Source organism: Dermacentor andersoni, chromosome 8 (genome assembly GCF_023375885.2).
Source record: "Dermacentor andersoni chromosome 8, qqDerAnde1_hic_scaffold, whole genome shotgun sequence".
NCBI classification, from domain to species: domain Eukaryota; kingdom Metazoa; phylum Arthropoda; class Arachnida; order Ixodida; family Ixodidae; genus Dermacentor; species Dermacentor andersoni.
In genome coordinates this window covers 39,173,788-39,189,281 of record NC_092821.1, presented here as the reverse complement: position 1 = coordinate 39,189,281, position 15,494 = coordinate 39,173,788, and the positions used below count along the sequence as shown (strand labels likewise).

General features: G+C 47.5%; 1 protein-coding gene across 1 annotated transcript in view; it reads left to right on the top strand.

Moving 5' to 3' along the window:
- Positions 1–2,305: 2,305 nt before the first annotated feature.
- The window catches only part of Fcp1 (RNA polymerase II subunit A C-terminal domain phosphatase Fcp1), a 94,218-nt gene continuing 81,029 nt past the window's right edge, over positions 2,306–15,494 (top strand). The window contains exons 1-5 of the mRNA XM_050174323.3: positions 2,306–2,586; positions 3,116–3,199; positions 3,444–3,528; positions 8,248–8,373; positions 14,590–14,834. Coding sequence (XP_050030280.1) covers positions 2,351–2,586; positions 3,116–3,199; positions 3,444–3,528; positions 8,248–8,373; positions 14,590–14,834 — 776 coding nt within the window. The 5' untranslated portion in view covers positions 2,306–2,350. The remainder of the gene's footprint in view (positions 2,587–3,115; positions 3,200–3,443; positions 3,529–8,247; positions 8,374–14,589; positions 14,835–15,494) is intronic.

Below are 15,494 nucleotides of genomic sequence, written 5' to 3'. Positions count from 1 at the left end.
ACCCGGAGGTACTCTCTAGATCTGCGGTGTCACAGGCCACCAACCGGGACCCAGTCCTCTCCCAGGTGGTGAAGGCGGTGTCCCGGGGGGAGGAGTTGGCTCAGCGGGTCTATAGCCACAAGGCCACCGAGGATACGCCTGCAGCAGGGGCTGCCTACTGTGGGGTTCCAGGTTGGTGATAGCCCAAAGTCTCTGGTCCAGGGTCCTGCAGTTGCTGCACGCGGGTCTTCCTGGCGTGGAAAAGACAAAGATGGTGGCCCGGTCACACGTACGCTAAGTGGCCTGGACCAGGACATCGTTCCCATGGTGCAGAACTGCCACGTCTGCCAGGAGCATCAGCGCCCGGGCCTCACGTCATATGGAAATCGCCTCCTGGCCGTTCCCACAGAGACCCTGGTCCCGCCTGCATGTTGATTTTGGGAGGCCCTTGAAGGACCATTACTTCCTGGTGGTGGTAGACGCCTTTTCGAAGTGAGTGGAGGTCCTATCTGTCACCACTCCGTCAACAGGCGTGACCATTTCAGTGCTGCAGCAGGTCTTCGCCAACCAGGAGTTGCCGGACGTCATCGTGTCCGACAATGGTCCCGCTTTCGCCAGCACAGAGTACCAGGCCTGGCTGACAAAGAACGGTATCCGCCGAATGATGGTTCCGCCGTACCACCCTGCTTCAAACGGTGTAGCCGAGTGCGTGGTGCAGACCATCAAGGACAAGCTCAAGAAGAGCCAGGCTGGGGATTTCCGGACACAGGTTGCGTAGGGTACCGTTCCACTACCGTACCACGCCCTACTATGTCACAGGCCATGCCTCCTGTGAGCTCCGGCTGGGATGGATGGTCAAGACACCCTTGGACGTCTTGCATCCGGACCTCCGATCCACAGCGCTCCTGAAGCAGCTGAAGCAGAAGCTGGCTGCTGACCGAGAGTGCCGTCCCGGGCCTTTGCAGGAGTCGGGAGTTCCAGTTTTCGCCAGGAACTTTCGTCCTGGCCCACCCTGGTCCGCCGGATAGGTGGTGTCTTCTGCCAGCGCCTTATCGCTGCTCTTCCGCATGCCAGACGGGGCCACGTGGCATCGGCACGCCGACCATGTTAGGCCTCACCTCGGGACCTGGTTTGCACCCTCGGCTGCCACTTCAGAAGTCCAACCCGCAGGGGGACCAACGGCAACACGAGTCGCTGCCAGCGAAGCACCGCCTACCTCGGAGGCGGCAAGCGTTGCCAGTTGTGCGGCTCCCGTTGAGCCGGTGTCAAGTCTGGCGCCACTCTCAAGGCGCCCCCTGGCCACTGCGGACCCTCTGGACGGAGCGAGGCTGGCTCAGGCCAATGCTCAGGCCATGGCTCAGGCAGCACCCAGCGTTGCCACACCCGGCCCTTGGCGCGAATAGCTTTAGTCCGTCTGGACCTTAAGTGATTTTCGAAAAAATATGGGTCCGGACTCGATCTATAGGCTATGAGTAGACTTGCCCGCTTTGTGTTTTGCCTCTCCTCCCTGTCACCATCGTCAACCGTCTGGTTGCGCTTTCTTTTCGTTTTCCCTGCTCCCAACGCAGAGGAATGTACTGTGGCAATATCTTCGAAAGAGAACCCTCTAACCCTACCCCTGGTAACGGCCGTGAATAGATATTAATAAACTTTTTCCTACGAGGACGGCAGAGGTCTAGGCACAACATTTGCTTTTAAAAGGAAGTGTTCCGCATACAAGGAAACACCTGAGTAGAGTGACCTGGGTAGACGAACAACACGGTATTCACACGGGATGCGCTGGTAGCGTGACCGATAAAAACTACAAAAAAAGGAGAACCACTGCGACACACAGGCTTATGCGTGTCTGTACCTCTCTTCCTGTCCCTGCCTTTCGCACCGCCCCCACCCGATCATACACAACCGGCTCGCCCGAATTACTACAATTACGTTGGTCTTTAGTTTTGAATTTCCCGCTTGTAATGCTGCACGAATTTGTTAGCTGACACCTTCCGATGATAACGTTTGAACTATTACGCCGCTTATAAAGCGTCCTCGAGGAAAGGAGCTGTGCTGTAGTATATTATCCAATAAAGTTACTCAAACCCTTATTGGCAGCACACAGTGGATCAATCAACGATCGTTGGTGCGTTGGCTGGTGATCGCTGACAAAAATGTCATAGTAACGACGACGGCCTCGCACTAAGCAAAAGTAAAAATTAACTGAAAAACTTTAAATTAAGCGTTTTTTCAAAGCAATGAAAAAACTTACTTAGTAAAACTTAAAAATGTATATCAACATAATATTTGGGACATTATTATTGTGCTGCGGAGCTACTTTTATTGTAATGGCTGCCTCCCTTCGCGAGTCCTGTTTATTGATCTCCGGCACATGGAAAACGTAAACAGTTCTGCCTCCGTGCTTCGGCATACGGGCCGTACGCCGATCAAGATCGCCAAATGGAAGATCCAAGCGGGCAGCCGGATTTCGCATGGCACTGGTATCTTGTTGTACCAGAAATCCGGCGAAAGTTCCGACGCGGACGCGCAGTTGTACAAGCTCAAGTCCGAATGCGATGGCACCGTCGACACATTGGTGGCCCAAGAAGGAGACGTCCTAAAACCCGGGTACGAACGATTGCGGTTTTGTTCGTTCAGCTAGTTCTATTTGCACCTGGCTGCTTTTCGCGAGTAACGTTCGATTCTTTCTTTCGCGAGGTTTGCCGAACTGAACGACACCGTTTCAAATTCTGCGATGCGCGCGCGCGCGCGCGCTTTCGTTTGAACAGCGTAGTCGCGTTGCCGAGTTCGGCGCATTAGCTGCGAAAAGAATGCAGAGCTTACGATTATCGGAGCAACGGAGTCATTTTGTGCTCGCACTTAGCCTTGCTACACCGACATGCGCGTGTGTTCGGCGTTCTTATGTTTGCAGCGCATTCGTAGCGGGCAGTTACTCGAGCGACAGATTAAATTTGCACTCGTCTTGTGCCGTTTGACTCCTACTCACTGCCTGTGTCTGGCTTATTTGCCGATCGCGTCCTATTCCTTCTTCCTTGTGCGTATGCGGTTAAATAGAAATAACGCGGGTACGCTGCGTTGAGCGCGTCTCGAAAGCGCAGTTGCTGAGTGGATATTGATTAGCTTTATCGTGTTGCAGGGATGTGTTGTTGAAGCTGGCCCTGTGTACGCATCCCGTCGTCATGAAGGACCTCTGTGCCGAATGCGGGGCCGACCTGAGAGAGTAAGTGCGTCGTCTTGTGTTCGCCAGCTACGTTGAACGTTCTGATGAATATGAACAAGTGCGCATTCGAATACGCGGACCGTGGTAGAAGAAAGTGAAACTGGTAGAGACGCTCGATCAACGTGGCAAATTGCGGTCCTTGTATTCGAATTCGCCATTGTTGATTTTCTTTAGTGCAGTGCGAATCAATTAACTCGAGAACAAGCACCGTTACGTTATAGCGATCGTTGCTTTTTGCGTTCAGGCTGGGAGAAGCCGTGCCGACCGCGGCCGACGTGGCCTCCGTCAGTATGATTCACAATGTACCCGAACTTCGTGTCACTCAGGAGGTGAGTATGATGCCATCCTTCCCATTGACCGGGGTCTGATCATAAACTAGCGACGCTACACACAGTTGTTCTGAGCGAAGCATGCAAACATAGCCCTGATACACATGCAGGAGGAAGTAATAAAACCAGTTATCATTGAAGAGAAAGACACAAGTGAAGCTGAAGGCACCAAAAGATGCAGGTACTCATATGACATGGACATCATAGTGGTAATGCAGAGGCACCGACCGTCTTTTGTGCTGGAGAGGATAAACAAAAGTGATGCAACTTGAAAGCTGCAACACCTTTTAACATTAATCCATTTACTACCGTGTACTTTCGCAAAAGCTACCTAAAGACAGCGATGGTTTTTATTAATACTAACAAATACATATACATAAAGAAAAGGTCCAAAATATATTGCTGAAAGTGTTTCTTTCAGGAGAATGCTTGTAAAAACATATTTTTAAATACTGTACGCAAAGTTGGCTTACGCGCAGTACTGTAGACACCCTGCAATGGCCACAGGGCGCTACAACCTTCTTGTTTGTTGCACCAACATCACCGGCTGCTCGGGAACCAATAAAAATTAGGTGCCATTCAAAATGCTCTTTGTTGCTCTCAGACTTGCCAATATTTGTAATCTTTAAAGCAGTGAAACACAACACTGAGGTGTTGTGCACAGGCTGAGAGTATGTCAGGACAGTTGAGGTTGACTTACGAGCTGTGGAGAGAGAATCTCAATTGTGACAAAGTTTGGGCCTCATACCACTGAGCTTGCTTTCAGTTGATAGAAATAGCACATAATCGAAAATATTTGCTTTTGTATGCATCTCCTTTTTTATTCGTATATGAGAATGTCCGACTCGATTCGCAATTTTTTTCGAAGGCATTTTATTTGCTGTGCATTTTACTAACCCCTCCCTTCTATTCTATTTTTGAATAACATGAACACTACTCCTTAGTATTCAAATTGGATTAAGTCGCTTTTTTTTTTTCAAATTTTTTCATATGCCTATAAGAGAGTGACAGCATCGGGCGATATGGTTTCGACTCATCTTGACAACATAAAACATAGTTCTGCATCACTCAGGGAATTTTGCAATGGCACTCAGGGAAAACCTGGAAAACTCGGGGAATTTGGAAATGTCAACTTGGTAGATACCCTGTAGGCGAGTGTGATAGCAATCCTAAGCTGGCATTAGCAAGAAGTGGTAGGATATGCTAGTAGTACTATGTATTGAGGCAGAGCTGGCACCCATTTATGGCACAAGTAGTCAATGGTTTTTTGTATGTCGCAGGGAGACCACAGAACTCGGGCTACTCGCTCACAAACTCGCACGTACAAAAGCACTGATGTGTGCTGCCATGCAGCAAGTGATGCCACCGCTCCCCTAGGTTCTGTCGTTCTACTTGTTGCTGCAAAGGCTGTGCCACTTGTTAGTGTGAACCTTTTGAGGTCGTAATATGCATAGAATAAAACGTAAAATGCCTGTATAATGCAAAGACTGGAATTTTAAGCCATACTTGTAGTCCTCTTAATAAAAGCTAACTTTCGTACAATAGTCTATGATTACATGGTGAGCAACCATATCTATACAAAGGTTTCACCGCAGCGGGGTGCAACATGCTGTTTTTCTTACCGTCTATGCTTATTGAAAATTATTTATTTATTTGTTTCTATATTTATTTACTTATTTATTTATTATAACTCGAATACCCCCAGTGCAGGGGTGTTACATGAGGGGTGGGCATTCGTACAGGGTTTGTTCAATGTGTGCTTTGAACAGAGCGGGGCTGGAGTGATGCACGACGTGGGGTGGAAGGTCGTTCCAGTCCTTGGCTGTTTGAACAAAAAATGAGCGAAGATGTGCAGTTGTGCAAGCACGCACAGGATAAACGGTGTTTTGGTGGTTAGTACGGGAACATGTCCGATGTGCAGGCATGATAACAGATGCGTCAGACAAAGAATGGAAGGATTTGTGAAAGAGAATTAGTCGAGCGACCTTGTGTCGCAATTTTAGGTTTGCAAAATGGGCTTTGTTCTTTAGGTTAGTGACACTTGAGTGGCGTGAGTAATCTGAATATATAAACCTAGCTGCCCTATTCTGGACAGAGTCTAGCGTTTTGGACAGATTAGATTAGTATGGGTCCCAGGCAACGGAAGCATATTAAAGTTTCGGACGAAGTAGCGCTAAATATGCTAAATGTTTCGCAGAAGGAGGAGCAAGTCATAGGGTTCGTCTGAGGTAGCCAATAACTTCATTTGCTTCGTTAGAAATGTTTGTTATGTGGGACGACCAAGTGAGATCTGGTGTTATGGTTATACCTACAGACTCTGCTTGAACCTTGCACAGCATGCTTGATTCCATCACTATAAATCATGGCCTTTTCATTTCCATCAAAATATTGTAACACATTGTCGGAATTGTCGGTCTGCTTAAGAAGAGGAAATGGCATAGGGCAGGCCTTGTGTAATGTGTAATGTTGAATTTCACGCCAAAGCCTCGGCACTGGTACAGCGCTCGACAATTCAAACGTGATAATCGGCCCACATTACGGCCACCACTTCTTGAACCACTGATGATTGCTGGGCGATTTGCTGGGAGGACCAAATTCAGTCACAATGCGTCACACAAAGGCCCTTGCCTTTGTCGCATGCCACAGTGCATCAGCTTGGTGTTTCTAACACCCATCCACCGGTGGCACAAAAAGTGCGAGCCGCCATTTGGGCAAATCATCGCACTCGAATCGCTGAGCACTGTACATCAATGTGCCATCATGGATTTCAACATAGTTCTGCATCCATCCGTAATTATGACAGAGTGTTTGATCCCATTACGATGCATAGAATGCAGCATATTTCTTATTAACCAATAAACAATTAACTGGACCCCAGCAGACACTGTCATAATCTGTGACATCACAGTGAGTTGGTGAGGGAACTTCAGGCAGGCGGCGCCACCTGCCTTTTGTGCTCCCATCTTTTTGGGCTTGTCCAATCGTGTCAATGTCTCTGTGACAGATGTGTGCAGTTTCAGGCAGAGCTTCAGTTTGCTTTCTGAAGCAGTAGCTTTCTTTGGCTCTCCCCTCCAATTTACAATTTGTATGGTTACCGTATCTGATCGAAATTAGGTCGAAGAGGGATATAGGTTGATGCCTGTATGTTGAACTCCGAGGAATAGAAACATATACTTAATTCAAATAAAGGTTGACCCATATTTATTTTTAAGAATGGAAAATTTTGAACGCAACGCACCATAAGTCACCATAAGCTCGGCTACTAAATCTATCTTGTTGACGCCACAAGCTGCACCCACATTGTACGCAGTGCCATCGAGTGCAAGCTCGCCAGCTGCAGTTAATAAATGGCAAAATGGGCTGTAAGTAATTAGTTCAAAATTTACGCAGTGAAGGGTTATTAATTACCTGCCGTTGTGGCTTAGCACCTATGGTGTTGCACTGCTAAGCATGAGGTCGTGGGGTCAAATCCTGGCCGCGACGAAGGTATTTCGATGGGGGCGAAATGCAAAAACACCCATGGTCCTGTGCATTTTGAGTACGTTAAAGATCCCCTGGTGGTCGAAATTAATACGGTGTGCCTCATAATCAGATCGTGGTTTTAGCACATAAAACATTAGAATTAAAGTGTTGTTATTTATTTATTTATGCGTTCTGATTTCTTGTGCAAGCAGTGCCCATCTTTCTCAGCAATCCAGCTCGAGGAATAGGACTTTGAGGTCGCCACAGGCGACCTTAAAGAACTTGTTTTACTCCAAGAAAAGTTCACCATAAGCGAGTGTACCTTGCAGCCTTTCAGAAGTGCCTGTGGTGGGTGTCAGTGTACCTGTCATCGTGGTTGTTTTTTAAAGGGCGTCTAAACAACCCATAGCTCGAAAATTACATAGTGGCTCATGTGTCCTAGTCTAGAAGGAACACATATAGCTTAAATAATTTCTTTAGAATGATGCAGTGATAACAAAGTTGCAGCCACTTGTTGAACGTCTACGCGGCCACCGCAGTTTCTTTCACCCTCGCTGCTCTTTCCACTAAGCTCTTGCTCCTCCTCGCCGCATACTCTCACCAACATTATGCGACGCAGGGAAAGCTGCGGGTCGTTTCAACAGACCAGAAGAAAGACTCCTCCATTGTCTGCCCCTTATCAGCCTCCACGCGATGCCGACCAAATGGAAGCTTCATGAAAGGTTCAGGGGTGCATGATGGGCGAGCCTCCCTCCATTCTCAGAACACTCAGCTGGCTGTTTTCGTGCTGGCGCCGTTGTTCCTCATCAACCAACCAGTCAACAGTTTTTCACCCTGGTGACATCTCGATGGGCGAAGGAGTACTGAAAGAGGTGCCAAAAAAGGCCAGGAGAGGAGCTGCTTTTTGTATTTGTAGCCTCCCCAAGTCGCTTATTGCTGCCGCAGTAGCCACAGATGGTCGTCGGAGCGTTCTTTACACCATGCACATGTTTATTTGATATTTGTAAAAAAAATTTTAGCGGTTGTTTAGGGGCCCTTTAATGCTGAATTATGTGCTTATACACTTGTATTAGGAAGATTAGGAAGTAGATTAGGAAGTTTCGAGGGTCAACATGGCCACAATTAGTACATGACCGGGGCAGTTGGAGAAGTATGGGAGAGGCCTTTGCCCTGCAGTGGGCGTAACCAGGCTGATGATGATGATGATGACACTTGTGCAAGACCTTTATTCGCTAAAGTGCTTTAAACTTTTTTCAGCAAGCTCGCCAGCTGGGCAAAGCCGATGAAGAGCGGCTGCGCAGCTTACGCAAGCTCGTCCTTCTGGTGGATCTCGACCAGACGCTCATCCACACCACAAGCAATTATGTGCCACCAGATGTGAAGGTACCTTGACCTTTGGCAGTGTGAAAACTTAATTGCATCAAGCTGGGCTTTTATCGTATTGCATTCGGACCTCATTACAGTCAAATTATATTAACTCGACCCTGACTGGACCTCCGAAGTTGGTCAGATTATCTGCCTTTGTTGAATTAAACAAGAGAGAGAAAAAACACTAAAACACACAGCTGATTGATTTGCTCGTATTTGCCTCTGTGTGGGCCCTGACGGAGGGGCTGAGCTAATTCTTCAGTTATAATGCATTGCTTAGCAACTGGTGTTTGTTGAATCCCTGATGACATCAAAAAGCAGTCTTTGCATCATTGGAGAAGACTTTTGAGCTGTTGCTGCTTACCCATGAGAAGACTCGGATTTATGTCGAAGTCTGCCTCCGGCACTATGGTCGTTGGGGTGGATGTAGCAGAATCCGAGAGGACAAATGCATTGCTGGTTTCCACAATTTCCTCCATGTACACGATCGCTGTGCCCTTGTTGATGAGCTTGAACTCCTGCAATACTTTCGCTTTCCCTTTGTGCACTTGAGTGACCCCTCTTGCTACGCAATTTTCACGATCGAGCAGTAGACGTGGGTCGCCCTCGATGACGCTTTCTACATCTGTGGGTGTTTCGCTGCCGACGGAAATAACAATGCTGGAATGAGACACGATGCTTACTTGATCTTTGAGCACACTCAAAGCATGGTGACTACGAGAGCTCTCCGGTGGTATATCATGTGGTTGTGGGATAGCATTATCGACTTGGACTTCATGTTGATGATTTGCACCGTGTTGGCTCAGGAATTCCGTGCTCAGAATTACATCTCGCAAGCACTGTTGAAAGACAATGAACATCGTAGGGTAGGTGTGGTCATGAACTCTAATTCTTGCTGTGCAGACTCCACTCGGAGTTATCAGGTGTCCTTGAGCTGTCCGAATGTGAGGGCTGTCCCGTGCAGTCTTGACTTTCTTGAATCGGGCTGCAAATTATCTGCTTCTGACAGAGTAGTCGGCTCCCGTGTCCACTAGAGTGGTGACTTTGTGGCTGTTGAGAAGCATGTCGAGGATGGAGGTTCTTTGTCTTGCGTTGCAGTGTTGATGCAGTGTTGGGTCACGGCTGTATTGGGTTGTCTCAGCGATGTTATGTCGGGTCATCAGCTCTTTTTTAAACAGCATTCTCTTGGCTTCGAGATTTATTCCGGCCCAGAGCTGGGCCACTGTATAGTCTGCACTGTGGTGGTAGGTAGCGCCCTAGTGACGGCGAACCGGACAGTCGTCGGGGCATTGCAGTGAGGTAGCTGGCGATGTCACATGGTTGTCCACTAAGCTGTGTTGACGGTGAAGCCTCGTAGTACTATCTCCGGGTGTGGTCGTCGGCCGTAGACGTGGCTTGCTTCTCTGCAGTGATAGCAAAGCAGGTGGTGGTGGTTGGGAGCATGCCACATGTCTGTCTTCCTCTGGGCATTGCGCAGGCTGACAGAAAGATGGGCGGGTAATAGCAGTTGCTGGCGGTGGAACTGCGGAGTTACCGGACTCTGGCACAGGTGCGGTAAAGGAAGCTGATGACGGGCGACGGCAATGTAAATCACTGCTTCAGGCTGGAGCTGTGTTGATTCTGGCTGCACTTCGGGAACTTCCAAATGACCGCTGTATTTTTTCTCACATGTCAGCGATTGAGGCCACCCGAGGCTGCGACCTAGGGAACGTCCTGTGTAGCTTCTCGCACACAGTTGCTCGGATGGTCTCACGCAAGTTGTTGGTGCCAACTGCTTGGGTCTCGTGCGCATTTCCAGCGTCTTGTCGATGGCAGTGGCTTCCGAGGGAAATTCTGTGATGGTCTTCAGTGGGTTGTGAATTAGACCAATGAACAAGTCTTGCTTCACTCCCCGCATTAGGAAACAAACTTTTTTGCCTCAGACTTATTCAGGTTGGCATGGCTGAACAGACAGGTCTAGCTGCGTTCATTGTTCTTGAAGGACTTCAGTCAGCCCTTTTTCTCCATACGACAGTTGTAAAGGCCTGAAGAAAGCTACTCCGTAACAGGTCCCATGACGTTAAGGTTGGCTCTTGATTCTCAAACCATGTCTGAATAAAGTCATCCAAAGAGAAATCGACATGGCGCAGCTTGTCCTCACAGTTCCAGTTGTTGAATGCTGTGAATATTTTGTATGTCTGAAGCCAGATTTCTGGGTCATCAGCCGATGACCCATAGAAAGTTGGTGGCTCCCGAGGCTGTTGGCGCAGGACAAGTGATGCTAGAGCTGTCATTGTGCCTACTGACTTGATGTTGGTCGATCTTGTCTGCTCGGATTGAAGTCCAGGCTTTTACACGCAACTTGTTGAAGCTACCAGCATAAGTGCTGGTGCCTGTGTGCCTTCCAGAAAATACTACACAATTTTTTTTTGTCGCACATGCAATCAGTTTGCCTAAGGTTTGGTGACAAGAGAATGGATAGAACCATCGATATCATTCGCGAAACTTCCGATACAGTGATCACTGGAGAAAGATAAACAAGTACACATGTCAATATTTTAGCAAGAAGAACTCGCCTTTCCTTCAATCCAGGCAATAATTAAAAGGTGAAACCAGCAAGCTTTACTTTCACAAAATGGAAATTTATTGACCTTATGTTATCGTCATCACTCTCGGACAGCACTTTAACATGTCATCCTTCGTACGGTCCACAGTACGTTCGACAGTGTGCATTTATCAAACGACTCTGCAACAATCGCAAACAGGATTGTGACCCACGCCTAGACTACCGTATTTACTCGCATATTGATCGCACTTGCATATTGATCGCACTCGCGTAATGATCGCACCCCTGAATTTTGTCGTCAAAATTCTATTTTTTTTCTTTCTTGTGTAATGATCGCACCTCGAACTTGTCACAGCGATATGTTGTGTGCCAAGTCTTGCTAATGAGAATTGCACTTACCATCTGTCGAATGCTGTCAAATGCTACGCGAACGACTCTTGAAGACATACCATGCGGTCTGCACGCAGCAAACATTCTTAAGCGGATGCCCCATTTCATTCCTTTCATCACTTTCCGCACTTCCATGATAAAAAACAAGCTACAACCAAACTTGCCTTAGCTTTAATACTTGTAGGCTTCATAATGGTTTTGGCCAACAACAACAAAAGAGGCACCTTTCGATTCTTCTCGTCTGCACTCGTGGGCATGCAACAAATCGCGAGCGGCAGTTATGGTGGCCACGTTTACACAAATAGGTTAGAAGTGTACCCTATTCATATGCTGACACTTGTAACACAGCTAAGATATTCGCCCACCCTTAGCGGAAACGTGCCGTTTGGGACAGTAGTGAAGACAACTGCCGCAGTTTCAGCAAACTTTCAAATGATTGAAAGTTTTGTCCCAAAGCAGTGTACAGGCATTACTTGTGCTGGATTCCTTGCGCTCACTTTGAATTTCACTGGATTCACAGTTTTGCTTCGATGTGGATTTAACCATTTGAAACCACACTGGGATTTGACGCATTTCATGCCTCAAGGCCAACTACAACAGAATTTAACTTTCGCTAAAAATTTTTAAGTTAAGGTGCAGCGAAGCTGCAAAGCTGGCAATTGTAGCCTTTTTGTGTGTGTGTGTGTGTGTGTAAGCAGCCTCTAAACAGCACCTAACCAAACGATGTGTGTACCTGGTGGTGTCACTGTGACATAAATCTCAGCACATTGTGTCCGAGATTTTTCAGGCGTTTTCAGCGTGCTGTGGGTGCCGTGTGTTTGTGCTAACTTGCATTGCCACACTTGGAGAATCAGAGGCCACTTAGAGCATGTGGTAGTTACGAGTGTCTCAACAGCGAGAGGGGTCGTAGCAGCACCAACAACAAAGCAGCACGGCCTTCGAGATTCTCGAAGGTCATGCCAAAGAGCGGCTCATTAGGTTATGCGCCACTTCTGGCAAGCAGTGATGGCGTTTTTTTTTTTTTTCAGTTTCAGTACCAAAAGCAGCTATTTTTATTAGCTTTTTGTTACACTTCTGCTCGTATTTCAAACAAGTTTTGCATGGAAGCCCCTCTGTGTCTGTATATTTTAGAACTAGGCTCTTTTGCATGGTCTGAAATTTTGTTGCAGCTGGCCTTCAAAGGACTACCGCCACAAAAAACTTTGTCATACCTTCCTTGTTCCTACTTTTTTATTGCTCTTGCTTTATTGGGTAGCTGTTGACAAATGGCAGTCGTTAAAGTTACTCCATTTGATTAAAATATCTCTGTCTTGTGTTTTGACTTGGTTGCTTAATGGATATTGTTTCCTGAACATTGTAGGTTACAGGAAACACTCATTATAACTAAGTAATCAACTTTGTTAAAAGTTGTAAAGTGTTTTATTTAAACCAGAGTCACTAGAATAGAGTCATAATAATGTGGGGTATGCACCCCAATAGGGCACAAACCTGTAAAATGTACATTGAAGTAAAGCTGTGCTGGAAAGTGGTGGTATGACAGTTATCACAATTTTTTAATGCCCATGAACAGCTGCCTCATCTGTGAAATGTTGCAACATGACACAGTTGGTTCCAAGAAAGATGCTACTGCCATGTGGAGGAGTTGCATTTGCGGTGCCCTTTTGTCTTGGCAGGTTGGTACTAGGCAGCACAATGGGTCATCGTGTGCTGTAGTAGTCCCATGCGGATCTCTCTATTCACACTACGTCCTAAGGTGCTACTGCACTTTAGTAGTCCAATCTAAAAGGCATGCACTGGGGTAGGGATCACAAGAAAGTTGTAGCAGAACCCATCTCACAATGCTGTTGACGGTAATGCGTTAGCATTGAATCATTATAGCAACATGACATATTGCCACCTTCAAAACGAGTTTTGTATGTGGTGAGTACTGCAGCCTGACTCCTCTTTCGTGCCTCCCCAAGAACACCCGGCGTCACTAGAGCTGCTGCCATGAAGCCTGCGCATAGCCTTCGAAATGTACGGCACACCAGTGCATGCAAACGCTGTGAAACATGTCATACGGCAACCAGGCACCTTTCTTGTGTTTTGCTTTCTGGACACGCTGTGCCATCTGGTGGCACCGCAGAGAAGCCCGCGTGTGGCCTCCGAGATGAGAGGCGAGGCACGCCAGTGCCTGCGAATGCTAAGGATCGCTGCCTCACGTGGCCGCACACTCAGTGGCACGTAGTCAGTTTACTGTCCCTGAGGAACCCTCGTAGCACTGGTTCGCTTCCACTCAGTGTCGGAGAAATCGAGGAGGAGGAGGAATAAACTTTTATTGTGGAACCAGCACTTTATGATGGCCGGGCCTAAGCCTCCCACGAAGGGACGTCGAGGGCTTGCCTCGCCGCCGCCTCGCGGGCGTGCTGGGTCGCCCAGGTTTGGTCGTCGAGGGCGGAGCTCCGCAGAACCTCATGCAACCTCGACGAGAGAGTCGTGGTGTTAGTCTGGGTGTACTGTGCTGGGCACTCCCATAGCATATGCGGAAGTGTAGCCGGGTGAATTCCACAGCACCGGCAGTTGGGGGTAGTGTAGAGGTCCGGAAATATAAGGTTGAGGCGGGCGGGTGAAGGGTACGTGTTTGTCGGAGAAATCGAAGGAATATTTTTTTCTTTTCGCATTGTAGAGCTGCACATTCCTAGTGGCACGTACCTTGTTACTCAAGTTGGCGTCAAAGAAATTCGTCGAAGAGCAACACGCACCTACTGGCACATACCCGCTGACCCAAGTTAGCATCAAAGGGGTTCATTGAACACCAGCACAAACCCGGTGTGACATACCCAGTGATCCAAGTCGGCATCAGAGTTTCATTGAACAGCAGTGCTACCCAGTCCCGCATCCACAGAGACACTTGTCGGTGTGAAAGACGTTTGTTGAATAGTGGCACATATATAAACATTGCCACGTACTACTCAGTGACCCAAGTTGGTCCGACGGTTTGCTTCAAACACTGTTCCTTCATCACAGCAGCCTAATGCACTAACCATGCAACCATGGACTACTCAATGACCCAGGTAGGTGGGAAAGCGGCCACATACATACATAGATACACACATACGTGTGTAGCCCCCAGAAAGTGTGCGAAGTACCTTAAGAATGTTAATGCATTAAATATTTTTGAATTAAGTGATACTTCAAATGAAGCAGTTTCAGTATAACTCGAAATTACTGGAGGTGGTAAAAGTGACACTATAATGCAGAATTAATTCGGTAGTTATAAATGTGACAAACTCGTGTGATGCTCGGTGTGTGCCCAGGGCGTACACCACTTCCAGTTGTGTGGGCCCCAGTCGCCCTGGTACCATACACGGGTGCGGCCAAGGACGCAGCACTTCCTTGAGCAGGTGTCCCAGCTGTACGAACTGCACATCTGCACTTTCGGGGCAAGGCCTTATGCGCACGCCATTGCTGCCCTGCTGGACCCCGATGGACGCTACTTCTCGCACCGGATCCTCTCGCGGGACGAGTGCTTCAATCCCACATCCAAGACTGGCAATCTAAGGTATAGTGTACTTTGTCTCTTTATTTGCAGTTGAACTTTATTAAAACAGAGACCAATCTGACAGGAAAACATCTTATTTTTGTTATTTGTCATAAGCATATAGTATACATTGCGTGCTGATATCACCAAGTGAAGTACTGTGCTTCATTATACAGCCAAGGTCAAATTTTTCGAACTCCCTGAGGACGATTAAAGCATGCGAAACAGCAGGCAGTCTGTACAAAAAAAAGAAGTCATGCATGCAGAAAACACCATTTTACATGTGTTTCCTGGATGGAAAAGGTCAAGGATGGAGTAGCATAACTATGCAACTTTGTCAACGAATTATTGAGGGGGTTCTAAAAACAGGCGATAACAAGATAATTACATAAATAAGAACAAAGAGATGTCGATTGCAGGTAGTGTCATCAAATTAGCCGGCACCATTTTCAATTGGGGTTCTCAAACCAAGTCATAATGCTGCCTTATGTTGCTCTAAAGGCTTCACAAATTGATCAATTCACTCTTGTATGGTGTGTAACGAAGAAGAGTAGCCGCCTGCGCCACAGCACCATCGCCACCGGCATGAGCTCGTGGTTGCTGTCTTTCGCCGAACGCTTGTGACAGCTACCCGTTCGCGCCCGTTGCTAATAAATCTCTTAGCAAGTGGTGGACGTGCTG